The 22,194-nt window shown below is 28.4% G+C and overlaps 3 protein-coding genes and 3 non-coding genes across 12 annotated transcripts in view; 4 read left to right on the forward strand and 2 right to left on the reverse strand.

The window, feature by feature from the left end:
• LOC107439260 (coiled-coil domain-containing protein 92) overlaps positions 1 to 22,194 on the reverse strand; it is an 879,443-nt gene that overhangs the window by 528,604 nt on the left and 328,645 nt on the right. The gene's annotated exons all lie outside the window — the stretch shown is intronic.
• On the forward strand, positions 40 to 111 carry TRNAH-GUG (transfer RNA histidin (anticodon GUG)). The gene has a single exon. It is a non-coding gene; the product is annotated as a tRNA-His (tRNA).
• Positions 610 to 681, forward strand: TRNAR-GCG (transfer RNA arginine (anticodon GCG)). Its single transcript has one exon. It is a non-coding gene; the product is annotated as a tRNA-Arg (tRNA).
• TRNAH-GUG (transfer RNA histidin (anticodon GUG)) lies at positions 800 to 871 on the forward strand. The gene has a single exon. It is a non-coding gene; the product is annotated as a tRNA-His (tRNA).
• Positions 1,516 to 8,669, forward strand: LOC139425873 (uncharacterized; the record flags this gene model as incomplete). Its single annotated transcript, XM_071181939.1, is given in 3 exon segments — positions 1,516 to 1,757; positions 4,106 to 4,281; positions 8,337 to 8,669. Coding segments are annotated over 3 exon segments (288 nt in total). The 3' UTR covers positions 8,403 to 8,669.
• Positions 11,249 to 22,194, reverse strand: part of LOC107447852 (sorting nexin snazarus) — a 39,911-nt gene continuing 28,965 nt past the window's right edge. Inside the window, exons 18-24 of one of the 3 annotated variants that reach the window (XM_071181940.1) lie at positions 21,494 to 21,514; positions 19,079 to 19,153; positions 17,816 to 17,956; positions 15,925 to 16,106; positions 14,039 to 14,139; positions 13,532 to 13,629; positions 11,249 to 11,447 (exon numbers count right to left, since the gene is read on the reverse strand). In XM_071181940.1, the coding sequence (XP_071038041.1) occupies positions 13,534 to 13,629; positions 14,039 to 14,139; positions 15,925 to 16,106; positions 17,816 to 17,956; positions 19,079 to 19,153; positions 21,494 to 21,514 (616 nt within the window). In that variant the 3' untranslated portion in view covers positions 11,249 to 11,447; positions 13,532 to 13,533. The remainder of the gene's footprint in view (positions 11,448 to 13,531; positions 13,630 to 14,038; positions 14,140 to 15,924; positions 16,107 to 17,815; positions 17,957 to 19,078; positions 19,154 to 21,493; positions 21,515 to 22,194) is intronic. The other 2 variants (XM_071181941.1, XM_071181942.1) reach the window with 2 other exon arrangements.

Here is a 22,194-nt window from a genome sequence, read left to right on the forward strand (position 1 = left end):
CCCTAAACATAAAATTACAATTACACTCTGCACTCCTGAGCCGTGATCGTATAGTGGTTAGTACATTGCGTTGTGGCCGCAATAACCCAGGTTCGAATCCTGGTCACGGCAGTTAGATTCCCTAAACGGAACAATACTTTTTTCTTCCTTTAAGGATTGAGTATTTTTCCTTAAAACTAGGAATTATCTCCCTAAACCTAAAATTACAATTACACTCTCCACTTCTGAGCCGTGATCGAATAGTGGATAGTATATTGCGTTGCGGCCGCAATAACCCAGGTTCGAATCCTGGTCACGGCAGTTAGATTCCCCTAAACGGAACAATACTTTTTTCTTCCTTTAAGGATAGAGCATTTTTCCTTAAAACAAGGAATATTCTCCCTGAACATAAAATTACAATTACACTCTCCACTTCTGAGCTGGGATCGTATAGTGGTTAGTACATTGCGTTGTGGCCGCAATAACCCAGGTTCGAATCCTGGTCACGGAAGTTAGATTCCCCATAAACGGTAGAATACTTTTTTCTTCCTTTAAGGATAGAGCATTTTTCCTTAAAACTAGGAATAGTCTCCCTAAACCTAAAATTACAATTACACTCTCCACTTCTGAGCCGTGATCGTATAGTGGTTAGTACATTGCGTTGCGGCCGCAATAACCCAGGTTCGAATCCTGGTCACGGCAGTTAGATTCCCCTAAACGGTAAAATACTTTTTTCTTCCTTTAAGGATAGAGCATTTTTTCTTAGAACTAGGAATATTCTCCCTAAACATAAAATTGCAATTACACTCTCCACTTCTGAGCCGTGATCGTATAGTGGTTAGTACATTGCGTTGTGGCCGCAATAACCCAGGTTCGAATCCTGGTCACGGCAGTTAGATTCCCCGTAAACGGTAGAATACTTTTTTCTTCCTTGAAGGATAGAGCATTTTTCCTTAAAAGTAGGAATATTCTCCCTAAACCTAAAATTACAATTACACTCTCCACTTCTGAGCCGTGATCGTATAGTGGTTAGTACATTGCGTTGTGCCCGCAATATCCGAGGCTCGCATCCTAGTCACGGCTGGTCACTGGTTATTGTCTCCTTTTCTTCTGACGCCTGCCGCGCTTGTGTGAATTGCATACAGTGTCCTTTGTACTTAAGATTTTTGTTAGCTAAGTTCCAATAATCTTATCGTACTAGTAAAAATGGCTTTGAATCCCCCATGATTTTGAATTGTTTTATTAAATTGGTGATCGAAATGGGCTGCAGGTGGAGTAGAGCGGAACTCTCTCCCTGCTTCAACACTTCACATGCTTTCCCCAGTAGCGTATGGAAAGTCATAGTGGAAGGAAGTACGTTAGTTTCTCTCTTGATTTTCATATAGATCAAAATCTTTTACGTTGGAAAACTATATGGAACTGAAAACTGCATTGAACATAGTTTTAAAGAAACGTATCAAGGAAATTTTAAAAAATATTTTTATTAAATAAAAAGGAAAAATATTAAGAATAGGGGAGAAGATGAGAAGAGCGAAGGGCTAAAGGCATGAAACCGGTCTCTCCCCAGATGGCGTATTCGAGAGTTGCGATCGCCAATAAAGAGAGTTAGTTGAAAGCGTAAAATTTTTTCCTGAGTGTTCGGGTCGCTAGAATGTCGTTGCGGTCATAAAAGTTGGTGGTAAGTGATATTTCGTGTGAATTTTTATTGCTGTAAAGATCGTAATTAATAAAAATGTTGGCGAAGATTTTATTCAACTCTAAATCCCTGAAACTATGCAGTAAGTATAATTTAAGTTTTTCTTATAATTTTCAACTATAGTACTTTCTATTCATTCCAAGTTCGGCTATAAAAGAAATATTTTCTTATACTCGTACAATGATTCACAAATTTAAGCGAAATTTTATAGTTTCAAAAAGGAAATGGGCTCAATTCTGATAACTTTCTTACTTCTAACACGGACCCCTTTTTGTATCTTCAGAAATTTTAAAAATATCTCTGGTAGTTCTGAATCGAGATTGATTGTGCTCTGATTGTTTGGTTGAGGTCAAAATTATGATCTGCGGATGAATGGATGGTGTATGAATGTGTCCTCCCTGTAAAACGAGATGTGACGTATGTTTGTTGTTTCTGGATCATCCTCTGGGGTGTTTCCCTGCTTTATAACTTTTTGTGCAGCTCTAGTGCAATGCAATTAATACTACCGTTTCGTACCAGAAATTGAATGTAAGGTATGCTTTCCTGAACCATCCAATGACGCATTAAATTTAGTTTCGAATTTATTGAAAAAGATTTTAAAGGAAAGTGAATACTTGGACTGAAAATAAACCAAATGACTGAAATTATCGTCAAGCGAAAGACTTGTTTGTAGGGAAATCAGCTTCTGAATTTTTGTCATTTATTTGCAGTTATTATTCAGGGGTCTGTCCAGGCCAAATTTACTACCGTTTTGCGGTACCTTCTCAAATTCAACTTTTGAAAAAACGGTAGTTTCACAAAATACTTATTCTTAAAATTTTATTTTTGTATCCCGTAAGAAACGATAAATCCGTATTTTTACTATATTTTTGTGTTGATTTTTTAATATAATTTTTAATTTTCACAAATTATGTCTAAATTTTCACAAAATCGGTACCTCTCAGAAAAATCTAGACAGACCCCTGTTATTCAAAAGTGATGAAAACAGCTCTCAGGACATTCTTTCCATTGTGGTTGATTTTTCTTTCTTTATGTCTTAAGCTTCTCACTTAGGTGACAAATGCAAACGACTTTATATATTTAAATAGTTATTTAATATATATATATCTGTCTTGCTTCTGTTAATTTGTTCATAAATACTAATGAGCATTGTTTATAAAGTAATGTTTTCATTCTCATCTTTTTTTTACTATCACTATTATATATGTGCCGACAATAGTATTTAATAGGTTTCTAAATGTTCTTCTATAAAGGTAGAGGATAAAATTAAAACATTTTGCTACTCGCCAATTGTAGAGTTCTTGAAACTTTTGGCCAGGTTTTAAATATTAAACAAAGGAACTGATGATATTTAAAATGTAAAGCATTTTTTTGAAACATTTCATCAAAAAAAAATTTTTTTTGATGTAAAAAAGTTTTCCAGTCTAATGAAAAATTTAGATGGGCTGGACTTAAATTGGGTATTTTTAAGCTTTTAATATATACCTTTATATTTGTACTCTACACTTTGGAAAATATCAATGTAATATTTTAAAACTTAAGAACTATTGAAATTAAAACAAACAATGAATTTTATTTACACTTACATATCAGGAAAATGTGTAGTCCATAATTTTTTTGTAAAAATTACTTAGAACCAGTAGATAGGTATTACAAACTTCTCCGTAGTATGTACATGTTCAAATGAGGTATTCAAAAAACTTTTTTTTACTGATAAATACCTCATAACAGTTTCCAAATTAGTCAAGGCTTGTGAAGCTGTTGGTATTGCAACATTTTAATTCAATAAAAAGTAAATATCTTGATTAAAAAGGAAAAACATTTTTACTTAATTTTGCCTTCATAAAATTCCATGTCATAATATTGGCATTTTAAATTGTTTCTGTGGAAATTTATTTGTCAACTCAAAATTTTTTTTCGATATTTCAGATTTTGCTGAAACGCGATTTAACTGTATTGGTTATTTTTATTTCGTCCAGTTCCTTCCCGTAACCTGGAAAAAAACAGGGTGAGATGCCAAAAGTTCATAACATAATTAAATGCTCAATAAAAAACGGTTATAATGAAACAAAACAAGTTACAAAAATGCGTTGCACATATATTTTTGTTCCATTTAAAATTTGATGATATATTAACGAAAATTCGAAGAAAAAAAATTTCTTAACGATGCCAATCTTTTCAACAGTTCTTCTTTGTTTTGGTTTTGCTATTTTTCTGGTTACAAAAACAATTAAAATGTTAAATTGACAAAAATATGGGAAAAGCCAGCAGGGATATGCCACGCCTAACACCCTATACTACAGAATATAAAATCGAAATCGATTGAGTGTCATCTTTTTTAACCTCTTATGTACTTTAAAAAGCTATATTTTTTAATTTTTGTGAAATTTTTATTAATATGGATATATCTTGTTTTACTTCCTTTTGTAGGGCCTGCTAAACGTTCTATGTCCGGATATGGACACGGTAGTCCTGCTATACGTAAACCTGAACTGAACGATGTTATACCTACTGAAAGCTTTCAAAGTGGTTATAGCCGGCGTCAAGTTGGAAATAACTTTGTTTTGATAGCAGGCACTACGTTCTTTGCATTGACTGCTACTTACGTATGTATCAGTTCTATATTCATTTTAAAAGAAACATTCAATACAGCGAGGGGGCAGTTCAAGATCAAATATTGTGTAAACACCTAATTAGGGAAGTGAATGTAAGGGGAGGTGCAATTCTTATGTAAAACAAAAAAGAAAAAAATCTGAAAAAAACTTAGTGACTCTGTTCGATCACTCTGTTTCTGGGGTAAATAATAATCACCTAAGTTTTATTCAAGAAGAAAAAAAAAATTTTTTTTATTTGAGACATGGACAAGACTGCTTGTACACTTTACTAAATTATAACTACATGTACTTAATAATAATTTTTTGTTTAATCTAACAAAATAAGTATCTTTTAAATTGCTTTCTGTATTTTCCATTTCAAAGATGGGTTTCAAAATGTGCACATTTCTGCAAAGATTCCCCCTCCTTCTCTTAATAATAAATATTTTGAGTTACTTTCTTTTTCTTTGATATAAAAATAGTGTAAGCTTTTGTTTAATTGTTTCACATCTACTGTAAACATTATAATTCATTATAGGAAACTATATCAAATGTTGCCCCTACTGATGGGGTAATTATTGATCACTGGGATAATTCCTGATCATTGTCATTTCTTCTTATAAATAGTATGAAAAATAGCTAATTGTCTTGTCTTAAATAACAGTTCATATTTATTAAGTGAAACAACTATAAAATAGATATATATTAACTGTAATCACAAAATTTGTTTTTAACTGTATAGACAAATGTGTTCTGATTTGCACCATTTCTAGTTTGTCTTACCTTGCTTCGATCTTAATTTTATGTGTGTACATTGTTAGAATAATTTTTAAGTTTATAAATTAGCCTAATATAAATATGGTGAGAAATTATAAGCCGAAAAAGGATGCTAAGCTTCTAGAAAGCAAAATTAGTGAATTTCTTTTAATGATTGCAAATGAAAATTTCAGTGTGAGAGCTACTATCAAAGCTGTTGACATACCTTACTTAACTTTACACACTCACTTAATGAAGTTAAGAAATCCAGCAAAAGTAACCCATGCGGGAACTCTTTCTCATATTTCAGCAGAACATGAGAATGAGTTGGTTGCTTGCCTAAAATGTATGGCACAATGCAAAGATTTTTGGAAAATTTAAAGTGTTAATCTTTATTCTTGCTTTTGAATAAATTGTTTTATTAGCTGCTTAAACATATCTTTTTGGTTTATTTGTTTGATCTTGATGTCTTATTTGTTAATTACCATTGTATAATCATTTTTAAACAGCCCCTTTACTATAAAAACTGCTGATCAATAATTACCCCAGAAATGATCGAGAAAAGGGGTAATTCCTGATCACTAAAAATTTAAAATATTTTAAATTCTAATTAGATATTCGAACAAAAGAAGGTAGCATACGACTCATCTCATATAGCCTCAAACTTACAGTAAATATTAAAATTCTATCTTGAATAGTTTTTTCACAAAATAGATGTTTGCATTTTTTGATCAGGAACTACCCCACGTCACCTTACACTAGGAAAATTATTAATTTTAAATAAAAGTTGATTTTCGGGAAAGAAAAAATTAGAAAAATTTCTATGAGTTTCAGAGTTATTTTAAAAGCAAAAAGAAACACACATAAGATTACTAAAGAATATTAAACTCAATATTTTATAAAAAATATAAAAAAATTATTCTCTCAATATTTTATTAAAACATAAATTTGTTTTATGCAAAGCTACTTTGTTTACTTGATCCTAAAATTAGATTGCTACTGTAAAAGTCAAAATTAAAACAAAAGATGAAGAAGGGTTGCCACTTTCTTAACTAAGCATGGGAGAAAGGTTTGTGATTTGCTTATTTTGCCTGACAATGGAGATAGAAGGAGTCTATAATTGACAGAAACATGTTTACGTAATATTTAAACTGCCCCAAATACAACAAAACAAATAAAGTACTGGGTGCAGCAAAAAAAGAAAAAAACTGAAACAAGGTTGTTGCTTCATATATTAGGTGTTAATTAATTTCTTCTTAATTTGTCAGTACATCTCTTTTGGTCTGCCACTTTAATTATATTTTATAATATATCTTCTTTTTTTTTTCCTTTTTTACTATGTCAAGCAAAAGGTCTGCTATTTTAGAATTTTTAAGCAAAGAAGACAATAGTGTAAAACCGTTCCCTTGCTCTGTGCACCGAAGTTTGGACACTCTAGTCTAAAGCAATTGTTTCAGCGGGCATGGGATAGATGAAAGACTTGCGGCCCATTTTTGAAATTTTCAATTAACACACGTGTTATTTTATTTATATATATATAATTTTTCCATATCAGTGGCTGCAAAAATAAGTATGTATTATTGAAAAAGAAAATAAAACTAGTTGAGAAATACATACTAGTTGAGGAAGAAAAAACATTAACAATAAATCATAAAACTTAGATATAACAATCATAAGTGCTAGGTTTGTGCAAGTAGTTAATATTTTCGTCTAGAAAGTTGGAAATACTTATTCAGAAAAAATTTAGAAGGTATGCATATATAACTAAGAGAAAATATCTTCATTGGGTACAGTAAGTTTTTAAGAGCTTTTTTCTTTTTTTTCCTTAATTTGATTACTTGCATTTTAAATTTCTAGATAGAATGAATTTAAGCACTAGAGTGATTAAAGAAAAAAAAACTTTAATGAAAAATTTTCTTATTACAATTTGGTATAAAATATATATATAAAATATATATATATATTTTTTTTTTGTCTTTTAAAACTGCAAAGGTTCTTTTTAAATAATAAATATTTTTTATAAGCAAGTTTTATTAAAAAGTGTGCAAAAAAATTTTGGTTCATAAATTCTGTAGATACATGTGCAAAAATCGAAATTAAAATTAATAGGCTTAGATAATGTTAACATCTATTTTGCGATTTTTCATAAGGGAATAAAGTCGTTTTTAAACAATAAATATTTTTCACGTGTAAATATCTTTGGATTAAAAAGTTTTTAATAAAGTGCATTTTTATTTATAAGTCATGTTGATACGACTAATGTGCAAAAATCAAAATTAACATTAACAGGCTTTGTAATGAAATTAAGTTCTTTTGAAATAATTAATAGTTTTTCCGAGGAATTATATTTAGATAAGCATGCATATGCCAGACTGCTTTAGGAAAGGATGAACGGCAAACTTAAAAAAATCCAAGTTACTTTACTTCAGCATGACAAATTTAATCTATAAGCTATTTTTAATCTCAGAATTACTTTGTTTAGAACAAAAAGTTCAGGCGGTTTTCAGTATAATGTTAGTGAAAAGTAATAGGGGGCTTGGTTACTTCCACTTGAACAAGGGAAAATTCTGTTTAAAAAGTAAATAAAATACCCAGTTGCCCCCTCCCTGAAAGACTGACCGCTGATGCTGCGTTTTAGTGAATGGTTATGTTGTCATGTCCACTTGAACAAGTAAAAAATAATCCAAATCTGAATACTCTGTAAACAGAAACTTCCAGACAATTTCTTTTTATTTTTTGGAAGCAACAATTTTACTCTTATTGATAGAAATATCACTTTCTTAATTATAGTTTTGTAATTCATTATCCTTCTCTACATTGGAAAAGTTATAAACATAAATTTCTGCATCTTCTGCCGAAAATTCCTCTGTGCTTGCCATTTTTACAGTTAGGAGATTACTGTTAAAAATACTGCCGAGGGATAAAACTGTGTTGTAGGATCAACAGATAGATAGTACTAGAACTAGTGATATAAAAAAAAGTACATAAAAAATTTGAAGCATTGTCCTATAAATTCAAGCGTAAATAAGCTAGGTCTCTCCTAGGAAGTCACAATGCAGAAACATGAATTTACCTCACCCCTCCATTAAGGGTTAAGCCTAATTTTTACAGTTATATTCTATATAAAATTGTTTAGAAAATCTAGGATTTATTTACAATAATATTCTATGTAAAAATCTGATTATGTTTGAGTCATTGACATATTTTAACTAATATAGTTTGTGCAACAGATAAACTGTAAATTTTCCTACCAGGACTGTCACATGTGTATGTTTTTTCAATTTTTTTAAGCTATGATTATTTTCTTACAGGTTCTGAATTCCGGTGTGCTTTTCTTTAACCTAACTCCACCAAAAAAGAACTTGGGAGAATTTTAAATTCATTATTAGAATATTTGTGATGCCTGTTTAGAATGGCTGCAAAATAATTTTCTGCTAAATATCCAAATATGAATATTAAATAATGTATGAAAATGTAACTCAAAACAAAGTTGTGTTGTTTTTTTTTACTTAAAAAACAAAATAAAATAAAATTCTAAGTTCAAAGCATGCACTCTTAATTTGTGGATTGAAACTTGTGATTGTAGTTTCTTTGAATGCTGATAGAAGAATTTAAATAAACCAACTTTTTCTGTGTTGAATCTATCCAAAGATTTTTTTTTATTAACTGGGCATAAGTAAAAAGTCACCAAATAATTAAGACCTGCACCAAAATATCTATACACACTACCTTACAATAATGGAAAAGACACTTCCGTTTTTGATTTTTTTTTTTTTTAATTTCTATTTAATAATTTTAGAAGTGTTTTGATTAATGTGATTTTTTATACTTTGCAAAATATATTGCATAAAATTTTGAAAATGTATCCAAATATTTATGGGGATATGAAAAATTTTTAAAAAAAACTTATTTTTTTGTGTCAAGTTTTTTTTGTTTTATTTTTNTTTTTTTTTTTTTTTTTTTTTTTTTTTTTTTTTTTTTTTTTTTTTTTTTTTTTTTTTTGTTATAATTTTGAAAATATTCAGTAAAATTAAACAAAACTTTTGGAGCAATTTAAAATAAATTACAAAATTATTAAAACAAAATAAAAAAAATAATTATATTACAAAATAAATTAAAATTATGTTTTGTTTCAAGCAATTTTCTAAGTCGCTTTTTGTACTTTTTTAAAAAAAAGTGTAAATGATGAGGGGTTTTCCAAATATTTAATTTTGTTCTTGCTGTCTTGTCATCATAGGGTAGTGTAATTTGCAACCTTACTTAATAAAATTCGTGAAAAACCACTGATTATTTTGAGCTTTCTTTTAAAAAATACAAAAACTACTTAGAAAATTGCTTGAAACTTTTTACGTTTAGATATTTATATCAGATTTTGTTCCATTAATTGCCAAATGCGATTCAGTACTAAACTATTAAAAAATAATTTTAGATTTTTTCTGCGTATGCGCAATACCAAAAGACAACTTTAAATACTCATATCTCGGCCTTTTTTTTTAAAAAAAATTTTAAAGCAATAACTTTTTATTTAATTTTAATTTACTCCAAAAAAATTTTAATTTTAAAAATTTTTAAAGTGTTAGCAAAAAAACATAAGACAAAAAAATTGTTTTTTATAAAAATGTTCATATTTGCATAAATATTAAATTACATTTACGAAATTTTATGCAACAGGTTACATTGGCAACAGGTTTTATTGCTTGATTTTCTTGTCTAAGTTGTTCAAAAATACTTGTCTTTTGTTGTCGCTCTTTTATCGCCTAGAATGAGACTATACATCAAAGATAAATTTAAGAGAAACAAGAAGGGATATGTGCAAGGCATGGGGAAGAAATCATGTTCTTTCATTAATATATTGGTTCTTTTATTATAAATTCTTTCTTTAGCTTTGAATGTACCTTATGAGGAAATAGAATCATTCTAAAAGAAAAGAATAGGGCATGGACAAAAAGGATACTGCACATGGAAGAGATCCTGTTTTTGTTTTTTTTAAGGGGGGGGAGGGTAGCTCTAAGGTATTACAGTTCTACTGGTAGTGCACATGCTTATAGTAACAAAGTAAAGCCCTAAGAAAAGAAGTGACAGAAAACAATTTTAACAGTCCTTAACGGAAACTATTTCTAAAAAACTTGTAGAATTAAATGTGTATAATATTTCAATATGTAATTATTAACTGTATACTTATAAAACGCAGTACCACTTTTTAAAATTTCCAATTGTACTAAGTAAACAGTTCTGTAATAAACAGGATTTGAAAAGAAACTGTGATTTTTGTGAAAAATCCCAGCCTACCTAGGTTTTTTTTTATCAAAAATCTGAGGTTTTTGATGAAAACCCCAGGTTTATTTCAGAAATACTTTAAATATTTATTTCTGAGTACCTAATAAGAATGTGTGATTTGCTTTGAACATGAAAATTAACAGGGCTCGCACGGGTCAGGGAATTTTAACTCTAAAAAACAGGAAAAATTCCTATATCATACCTGGAAAATAACCATTCTTAGAATCGTTAGTAACAGTAGCTATTGAGATTTGAGTTAAATAATTCTAACATCTATTACAATTATTTTATAAAATTCCACTTTTTAGTGAAACTTCTCTTTTTTTCAATTCTCATTTTATTGTATGTTTTTACTCACAAAATCTAATATTTGACATTGTACTTGTATTTTTTTACTTTAATTATTGTATTAATGTATTTTTACATTGATAGTAAAATTTATGCCACCAGTTACAAAAATCAGGAAAATTCAATTAAATCAGTCAGAGAATTTTTTTTTTCAATTGTTAGTTGCAATACTGTGTGTGAAAAACATTTTTAAACACATCAATTTAGTTAGAAATAAATTGACAGTCCTTAACCTGCAAAAACATTATTTTTCCACAAATTTCATTAACGAACAAAATCTGTTAAGGACAATATTTGGATGATCCTTACAAAGTCATTAAACAGAGAGCAAACTGTAATAAAATTTCTAAAAACTTCAATTATAGTCTTTCAAAATATTTCAATAATTTTAAAGTACAAATTATTCTGCCAAAATTGCCAATAGGAATACAATAAAAATATATATTACATAGACTGATTTCGCATAATTTACACCTTCCTTTGGAATAATGGTTATTTTTTTAAAGTTGCAACTAAACATAGATTTATTTTTTAATTTAGAATCCTTAAACCAAGCTTTAAATGTGATAGTTAAACTTTAAAAAAAAGTAGATACAAATCCAAAATGATTAATTAAAATTTATTTAATTAACAAATAAACTGTTCAAAAAAATAACATATTTACAACTTCAATGCTTAACAATAAATATTTCGGAAACTTATGTACACAATTTTTAATAAATATAAGACATGCTCATTATTTATACAATTATTTTCACTGCCTTGGAAGCTAATAAAATCTTCTAACATTTCAAAACCTGAAAAAATAAAATTAAATCATTCCATCTTAAAAAAATCAGCAAAAATAAAGATAACAGTGTCTCTTATAAAATTTTATATATACAGCGAAACGAACATTTAACGGCATCCGCTTTGCAGGAGTGTCCCTAAAAGGAGGTTTTACAGTATATATATGTATATGATCTATGCAAAGCAGCTTTGAATAATAGATATAAATCCAACATATTAATTAATAAAAACATAGGTCATACAAACTAAATTAAATTTTATAATAAATAGTAAAAAAAGTTTTTTTTTTTTTTGTAAATACTAATATTGTGAAACTTATATGAAAAACCAACTTCATAAAAAAAGGCAGTTAGCCAGTCCAACAGTTTACTTTTTACCCTGTCAAATTAATTTTAAAAAATTCTCTTACCAGAACTGTCAACAAACAACCAAAAACAGCTTATCTGATAATTTTCTGGCCCTTTTTCCTAGCATTGAAATAAATAAACCCTCCAACAGATGCAAGAAGGAAACAATGCAAACAAAGAGTAGCGTAGGTAAGTTCATACTGCATCAATATGAATTTCAGAAATTTTAAGTAGGAGAATTACGAGAAAGGGTATTTTTAGAATACAAATTCAATTGCAATTTTTGTAAACTGAAGCTTTTTTTTATCTAAGATACAAGTAGTTTTAAATTGAGAGCAATGCATTTAAACAATCAAGTCGCATGAAAAAAATATTTGGTAATTATTTTTTGTTTCAGAAAACCTATATCAGAAATATTGAAAGATAAAATGAAAAATAAGTTGTTTACAAATGCTTAAGTTTGGGAAAGAATGTATAAAAACTTAACTCAGTGGCACAAAGAAGGCCAAGGCCTAATATTTCTGGGATGCAGGAGTAGATATTCCGGTTAGATGGTCAACCGAGCACGGAACCTCCAAAGTTTAGATCTCAAGCATACTTGGTATTCATTTTATCGACCCACTGAAGGGATGAAAGGCTGAGTCAACCTTGCCTGGTTCAAGGATAGAACCTGTGGCATGGGAGTGTGAACCAGCATCAAAGGATGTATGTATAGTGCGGGTGAAAGGTTGTATCCATTACTACTTCTATTGTTTTTTAATTTTAAATGACTAAAGCTCTTTGGATAATACAAAGATGCAGAAAACACATTAGTTTTTATTTTCAGCAAAATATCTACAAGATGTCTTAACAGTATTCTCCCTAATGGAACCTTTTTTAATTCTGAGAATACTGTTTACAATTTTTTTACTTATTTTAACCCGATAACTAACTAGGACATGGCTAAAAAATAATTTTTTTTAATTATTTGATTTCAAATCAGATTTTTTTATATTTATCAACTTAAGCATCTGATAAAACTGGATAATGCTTAATATCATTTAAAAATATTATAGCTAAAATACTTAATATTTCTCATTAAAAGGTTAAAATTATTAAAATCATTATTTTGGTTCAAGCTTGACATTCTACGACCAAATTTTAAAGAAAGTTAGGCAATTTGTCTGTTAGATATAAACTGAAGATTAGTTTAGACCAGAAAACATAACTGGGGGAAAAAAATTCTTATTACTCTAGATAGAACAAGTTTTTATTATTAACATACACTCATAAAGATCAAGTTTTTCTTTATTATTAAAGTAAGGCAAATTTCTCCCAATGCTTGATCGAGGAGTTCAAAATTACAAGGCTATGGATTTACAATCTGAACACTCGTTCTTTGTACTATATAAAAAAATAGTCAATAATCATTAAACCAGTATTATTCAAAATGAGCAAAACTGAGAGGAATTAATAATAAAGCTTAAATAATTCCCTTTTTTAACTTTTATTATTTGTTGCCCTTCCTATTGACATTACGCTATAAGATTAAGTAAAACATGTCTATGAAATCCATGCCATTTAAATAACTGTAATCAGTATCATTTCATCAATATCCTCATCAACGCGTAATAATCAAATTCTACTAAAATTTCATTCTGTTTAATTTTTATAACATCAATGAACTTATAAAATTTGTCATATAATGTTGTTGTTGCCACACTACATGTGCAATAGCTATTGTACGAAAAAAAAATTATACTTACAATTATTCTGAACAACTTTCAGCTTTGTCAATGCTATATAATGAAGATATCTGCTTTAATTCAGGAGCATATGCATAGATAAAAGCTTCCAAGATTTTCTAGATGGAAAAATATTTATTTTGTTACTATTCCAAATATGACCAATGATTTGAACAAAATTGATGATAAATGTACAATTTTGCTGTTTTCTGCGCAAGAAACCAATAATTTATTATCAAATTTCAAAATTCGTTCAAAGTTTATAAACAAATGGGCACTCTTAACAAGAAACATTCTTATTTTCTGCTGCTAATATAATTGCAAGAGCATCATGTTGTTGCTGTAAGGGGTGGTTATTTTAAAAATAGTGTCAAATGGTTTTCTCAGAAAACACTGCCATCTGTTAATGAACTTTGTAACTAACTTTAAAAATTTGTGAGATAGTTGAATTGGACTCTGTGGTTTTCTAAGCAAAGCATAGCAAACAGTACATTTTAGGGAGACAATTTAAAAGAAAATCATACATACATAAAACAGTTGTTTGTTGAAGTATTGGTTTTGGAGTGCATCAAAAACTTTAGATAAACCTTTCCTAGTATTTTGCTCACCAATTAATTTGTTCAAGATCACTAAAAAACAAGTAAAAATTGAGTTACTATTATATATATATATATTCAGATAAATTGAATAGGTAGAGTTACTATAAAACATCCGTATTTTCAGGTAAATTAAATGGGTAATCCAAAAGATAAACTTATTAGTTTTTTATGTTAGAATAATGGGATTTTATTTTCTGAAAGATTTCTTGGAAATACTCATGCATTAAATGAATATGTTAGAAATTAAGTGAGATTTTTTACATAACATTGCGAGAAACTTATTCTTTCTATCATAAAAATCAAATGGAAATATATAAATAAATTATACTGTGATGATTTTTTATTTCTCTAAAATGCTAGTGTCATATATACATTAGCATAGTTTTGGCCAAGGAAAGTTAAGGAATCCATGTATTAGCTATTAATTGATTAAATTTAATGCCAAGAATCTTTTTCTTAGCCATACGCATTCAAATGAGTAGGCAAAAAAAAAGTGTAAGAAATAATAAAGAATTTCAATGAATCCAAAACGTTAGCAACCCTATAACGTTTTTCGAATTCTTTGCTAATGTGTTAGGCAGATATAAGAGGGAATATCTAAAAATAAATCTTATTTAGCACTCAATCCAAGGTTGTAGTACAAATTGGTTACAGATTATATTAATTGAAAAAGGATGAAATAAGATAATAATTATTTTTTTTAAATGTTAGGAAATATGTTATGCATATTTCAGCATGACTTCCCCAGATGCCCCCTGACGGGGTTAAGCTTATATATTTCAGCATGACAGTTACCTTGTTTTCTGAATTGGAAGAAAGTTAATGCTAACAGCCAACTAATGCTGAAAATGTATATTCACGACATTGGTTGATGGAGGCAGATATTGTAGTAATAAAAAATATAGTTACTTATAGTTTATAAGGCGAAATTAACTACGGTTGTCAGAGGGCAACTAAATATAAAAAGTGGGCATTTTCAACCACAACTTTTTTTCATCTAAATCAGAAAAATTACTTTATTACAGACGCTTGCTGCGATTTTCTTGGACATAAACAGCAGACGGATACAGTCATTTAAGTATTTTGAAGTGTTTTCATTCCGAATTGAAAATAGATTTTTTGAAAATAAATATGATATGCTTTTCTGACTACATTCCTTTTTTTTTTTTCTCTTGAAACTTTTGAACATATTATTTTCTGCAATTTATTTGAATATTTTTTATTTCATGTCAACTTGTGTTCAATTTATTTTATTGTGCTCAACTAACTTTAAGAAATTATTTTTTTTTAAATGATACAGTTGTAAATCACTTTATTTTAACCTAGTTCAAAATTTCAGAAGGACTGAATTTGATTGTCAAAGGTTTCATTCAAATGAATTTATTACTTTCTTTTAAATGTATGTATCTATAATTTTTAAATACAATCTAATTAATATAATTTCACAACTATACCAGATTTGTTTTGAAATAAATAAATTTTAAGTGTGTTAATATACATACATTTTTATTGCATTATTAGTTTAAAAACTCAAATCATAAATTTTATTAATTGAAAACGTTACATACAATACTTAAATTAAATTTACTTAAAGAGAAAAGAATAGATTTTTTTAGAAATTGTTAACCAAATTTCGAGAAATGCTTCTGAAGAAATGTTTTACTTAAAAAATATCAAAATTTTTTTTTAATTGCTTAAGAATTTCTTTTTTTAAAAAAAAGGGGCAAATTACTGGGCCTGGCTGGTTACAAAATTTCTCAATTTATATTTCCCAAATCATTAAAATTTTCCAATCAACAATTCTGTATTGCTTACCTGGTGGATTATTGAGAAACATTTCTTTGGCCATGTGTTTTGTTTCCAATTTCTTTTCTACGCTCCTCTCTTCAACATTCAATACCTGCTTATCAGGAGGCCACATTGTATCACGAAACAACTGGAGATAGAAGAGAAGCATCGGCTCTGACAGTATATAGGATACAGTCTCGCGTAGTTGCCTGCAAGAGAAAAAGAGTTCATTTCTATATACATCTTTTTAGGTCTTTTTTTCTCTGTAAAACTTTGCATATCTCCGTTCTAAAACTTACTATGCACAAACATTTTTCAGGGTACCCATGGGTCAGGTAAGAGAGGAAAATCCTGAAATTGTCAGGAAATTTGATTTTGGCTCAAAAAATCAATGTATAGTTTAAAAAAAAATATTTTTCTATTATAAAAATTCTTGCAATATGCTTAGAAAAAAAACAATCTTAGAATTGTCAGATACAGTAATCAATTATTGAGACTTTAGTTAAATGATTCTAACATCTAGTTAGATTATTTTTTTAAACAATTTACATATTACTAAAAGAATATCATGATATCCCCATTTAGTCTCCAAAATCTAGTTTCAACTTTTAAAAAAAAAATTTAAAAAGATTTTTTTAATGATAAATTGCATTTTTCTTCAGTACCAAGACAGTCCTGGGTGGGCCCAGGCCATCTCTAGAAGTCTTTACCAATGTTCTCTCTATTTAGTGATTGAGCTCAAATATTTTGGTTTCAGAATATCCGTGTCTTTATCAATGTAATCGATCAAGCTGAAGTGAGGTTTACCTCTTTGTTTAGTTCCTATAGACTTGATTAGAAATAGTTTTTAGCAGTTTTGATCTTCCAGGCATTCTAACCAGTCCATTTTATCCTTTGGATTTTTGAGTGTTTCACAACATCAGGCTCTTTAAAGATTTTATATAATTTCAAATTTGTTTCGTGGAAAATTGCATTATATATAGATAAAGAATGGTCTGGAATAAATTATGATCAAATCTTGTTAAAATACCTGGAGAAGTAAAAACAAAAATTTCAATTCTATATCTGAACTTAAACAGGAATCTCTTGTTTGGACTCTTTTTTTTTCTCTTTTTATTTGATTTTTACATCAATTAATCATTAGGTACTTAATTTCTTAGTGTAATACCAATTTACCTTCAAAAGTGAAAGTATGTAGTATAATATTTTTTGGACTAAAAACTCGTTTTTTCAAATAATTTTCAAACTTTTCCATTTGAATTATGTTTTATTTTTCTGTCTATTTTGACAAATTTATTACTGATAATAGCAACATTTTTCATGAACATGTTTATAAAATAATTTTTATTTCAGAAATATACAAATTATCCTATCATGTTATTTAGGAGAAGTGGCTAAAGAAAAATTAAAAAAACTGGTAGCCAAACAAATTTGTAAATGAAGTATATGTGGTACAAACTGATCAACTGAATTCATAAATTTGACATGAAATTAAAGCCTATAAAATTTACGATTACCTCATAAAACAGTTGCCACGACTTTTAAATTTTTTCCACCATTGGCAACCCTGTATTTCAACTATTCAAATAATAAACGTAAAAAAATATTTTATTTAAGAAATTAATGAGTAGTTAAAATTAAACATAGCTTTCAATTTATTTTTCCATAAATAAGGTATCACTGGATCTTTTATTGTAAAATATTTTATTGTGAAGAGAAATTTCTTTCTTTATTTATTATGTAAATAAAATAAAAAGATTCATTAGATAGGATACCTATTTATTTGTAATAAAACTAAATGTATCAACAAAAAAAAATTACACAAATGGATACATATTTTAAGATACAATTTTATGATTAAACAATTGTTAAATGTGTAACAGAATTTAATTAACTAAGAAAAAAAAAGTTTATTCACCTATTTATTGTTGAACCATATGTAATTTGCACAAATGTAATTAATGATTTTCTCAACCAATTAAAAACTCCTTTCAATTCGAATATTTCACCAATCAAGACATACAGGGGTTCTGCAATGGAATCTTTTTTGTCATCCTTGCTGTAAAAGAAATAGAACAAAATTTATTTTAAACAAACAATTATGTATTTGTGTATTACAATATGTACAAAAAAGTTTTTTGAAAAGAATATTGAGAAAATCTGATACAGATACAACTGAATGATTATTAATGGTAGCTGATATCGATTGAATTGATACTGAAGTAAAATGATATTAAATGAAGAAAAATAAATTTGCTATTGAGATAAAACAGTTTTGTTAGATAAAAAAGATAGATAGATAGAAATCTTACACAGCACCAAACTCTTTAGATTTTAAAATCAAAAGTTTGCGAAGATTTACTTAAAATGATTTATGGCATATTAAATAGATTACCCTTCCAAAGAATTAAATAAATTTCCGTTGCCAAGCATCACAGAGATTATGTTCTTTTATAATTTATTTTATCTAATTCAAAATTAAACTTTATATAACAAAATAACTTTTTCCCTGTATTTTTATTTGGCATCATTGGATATATCTAAACTCAACGATTCGTAAGGGATGTTAACTCTCAGGTAATTTCTAGAGTTCAAACATTTATTTTACAATTCTTGCTGGTTTCCTTAATATAACTGTTTTAAGTTAAGAAATAGTTGCACCTGATTACTTATTATTAAAATGACACATTACCAAAATGCCATATCATATTGTGAGGAGCTGCAGTGTGGTGATTTTATTAGGGCAAACAAGCTGGTCATCTAAATAATTCCAAGAATGTAATAAATTTTTAACGACATATTATCTTATTTAAAGTAAATTTTCCTCTTGCTTTTAATTTTTCCAAATTTCATCCGATATTTGACATACATATATCTATGGTCCATGAAACAGACAGAATAAAACTAGCATTTAAAATTGTATTTATGGTACCAGTTTTATAGAAGAGCCAAGCTGTTGGTAATCAATCCAGAGATAATTGATAATTCAGTGTAAAAGGCTAATTATAATGAATTATGAAGTTTATAAATAGTTAATTCCTAAAATGAAAGGAATTGATGGTAACAAAAATATCTAATTAAATATTGCAGAATAAGCAAAAGAGATATAGAAAAATTTTAAAACATGAAATCGCATAACATTCATATAATGTTCACATAATCACAAACATAAAGAAATTACCTATCAGAATCATCCAGAAATAGTAACTCTTCATCAACTGGATCATCAAACTGGTTCAGAGTGTTTTGAAGAGTCCTGAAAAACATATATAGGTTTCAAAATAAAATTATTTCGGGAACTCAAATGCATAGCTCAATAATTTTTATTCGTAAATTCATACAGTCGAACTCGTTTATAACGAGCTCGGATTTAACGAGAACTCGGATTTACCGAGGGAAACGAGAATATTTGGTTGGATCAATGTTGAGTCTATGGAACAGAAGTAGCTTTTAACGAGCAAGACCCGGTTTTAGAGAGCAATATTTTTCTGTCTTGCAGTCTTTTTTCTCATCTTTCTGGTCTTTCTGTCTCATCTTTTTTTCAAAATGATAAGAAATGAGCGAGAAATAAAAAAAAACCGCGAACTGAAACTTAATTGCCCTTATTGCTCTAATCTAAAGCTTTATCGGTTGACGAAAAAGTAAAAAATTTACGGGAGTTGGATGACGGTGTTAAAAATGTCGAAATCTGCAAAAGGTATGGATTGTCTTCATCTACTGTTTCCACACTGCTAAAAAACAAAGGCAAGTTAATGGATGCATACGACCAAAATAAAACAGACTGTAAACGACTGAAGAAGTGTTCGAAAGAGGATTTAGACGAAGCGTTATTGAAATGGATGAAGGTGCAATGTAGTGCTGATTTACCTGTGAGTGGACCTATTCTAAAAGTGCAAGCAGAAAAATTTTCTGAACAATTTGGATATTCTGAGTTCGTTGGGGGGTTGAGGGGAGGGGTTAGTTGTCATTAAATTAAGAAAAGTATTTAATTAATGTAAGTAAGTATTTATTAAATTTTAAGCAAACTTGATCATTTGACCTCCCAAGTTCCCCCTCCCTCTTCTGGTTGCACCCCTGCCTCAAGGACCCGTTTATTACGAGCACTCGGATTTAACGAGTACATGTTACGGTCCCTTTGTGCTCGTTATAAACGAGTTCGACTGTATTATTAAATAATTTTAGAAATATTGCTCAAGATACATTCCAAAAGACCCTAAAATTTCAATTATGTATTAACATGATTTTTTTAAATTTTCAAAGGCATTATAAAATATGTGAAAAGAAGTTTCTCATTTTAAATAAATCATGTCATTACTATAAAGCTGAAAAAGTAATTTTATTATTGAAAGAATAACCTAAATCTTATAAAGGTTTTTTCCCTATTACACTTCAACCATGGCCAAGCCCCGTTTTTCATGCTCTTTCTTTTAACAGTAGGAATGATTCTGACCCCGAGTGAGATGATATCATGGACAACAACTGAGCCGGTACCCCTGTCTCTCTAACACTTAGTGAACTTTTATTACATAGTATAAGATAAGCCTATTAAATTATTTATTTAGTTTTAGAGATACTTAGAAAATTAATAATATTTTGGAAATATTTAACTAAAAATGAATAGACACAATGCAAACAAGGAGAGATTAATGTTAAGCTACTTCTTCTTATACTCATTATCATATATTTGTGCACTCTTAGTTGAAAATGAGTACTATATGTTTTACATTTTTAATCTATGAGTAATTTAAAAAGAAACAGTAATGAATACAAAAGACCAGCAACTAGAATTAGGGGAAAGAAAAAAAGAAAAACCAACAATTACAATCAAGGGAAAGAAGAAAAAAACAATTAGGGTCAATGGTAATCAAAACTCACAACTAAGATCAAGGGAAAGAAAAAAAAGTCAATTAAGGTCTGGGGAAAGAAAAATCCACTGTGTCACAACTAGAATGAAAGGTAGGAAAAATCATCTATGATCGGAGGTCGGAAAATCCCAAAAAAAGAACTAATTCGAACTAAAAATAGAAAATAGAAAAAACCTGCATCCAAGAAAAGAAAAACACACAACCAAGATCATGGGGATAAAAACACTTGCAACTAGGATCAGGAAAAATAAAAATCTACAACTAGGATCAGAGAAGGGAAAAACCCAAAAGGAGAAAACAAGTGGAATTAGAATAAAAAAAATCCCATAACTAAATCTGTTTGAAGCAAAAAACATGCAACTAGAAACAGGAAAAGAAACACCATGAACGAAAAACAACGGGAGGGGGGAGGAATAACAACCATAAGGAAGAAAACCCAAAATTAGGATCAGGGAAAATAAAAATCCACAACTAGGATCTGTAAAAATTAAAATTCCACAAGTAGGATCAGAGAATGGAAAAAACCACAACTAGAATCTAGAAAAATAAAAATCCACACATAGGATCAGGTAAAAGAAAAACGCACTATCAGGAGAAGGAAAAACCCACAACTAAGATCAGGAGAAATAAAAACTATAAAACAAAGATCAAAGGAAGGAAAAATCCATTAAATGGTTACAGAAAAAAAGATGGAACAAAATTCTTATTTCACATTAAGAAAAGAGTCTTACCCAACAACAGTCTGGGGAATGCTGCAAAACAAAGTGGGCATTTAATCAGAACAACCACAATGATAAAATAGTTTTGATAGATAATAATTTTTGTTCATAAAATAATAAATTACAATTTGCAGAAAAAAAAGTTTTCATTTTTTAAAATATATCTTTTACACAGATGTTAACAACTTAATTTCAAAATAGGTAGGAAAAAAAAAGGTTTTATACATTTCACAGTAATGATAAAATTTCATAATATATAAAAATAATAAGTCAGTTTTATACAACAATCTTGGTCACAAGATTTCTTTGAGAGGCATAAAAAAAACGGTCTTCATTTAAAGGGGGGGGGAATGTTATGTATAATATTATGTATATAAAATATTATGTGTATAAAGGAGAGATTGGAAGTTTCTGCAAAAATAATTAAAACAATACTAAAGTAACTATATCATTTATTTATTTTTTATTATTATTTATTTATTATTATTATTTATTTATTATTATGATTTATTTATTTATTATTACTGATTTATTATTATTATTTACTTATTTTGTAAATATTGACCCAAAAAAATAAAGAACAATGTTCTAGAAAAATCTACAAAACTGGCAAAAACAATGATTTTAAAATTTTTGTTGGAAGTTTTTTTGACAGAAATAAATCAGTTTTTCTTCTATTCTAACAAAATATGATTTTGTTATATCCTTGATAC

This window comes from Parasteatoda tepidariorum, chromosome 6 (assembly GCF_043381705.1).
Source record: "Parasteatoda tepidariorum isolate YZ-2023 chromosome 6, CAS_Ptep_4.0, whole genome shotgun sequence".
Classification (NCBI taxonomy): domain Eukaryota; kingdom Metazoa; phylum Arthropoda; class Arachnida; order Araneae; family Theridiidae; genus Parasteatoda; species Parasteatoda tepidariorum.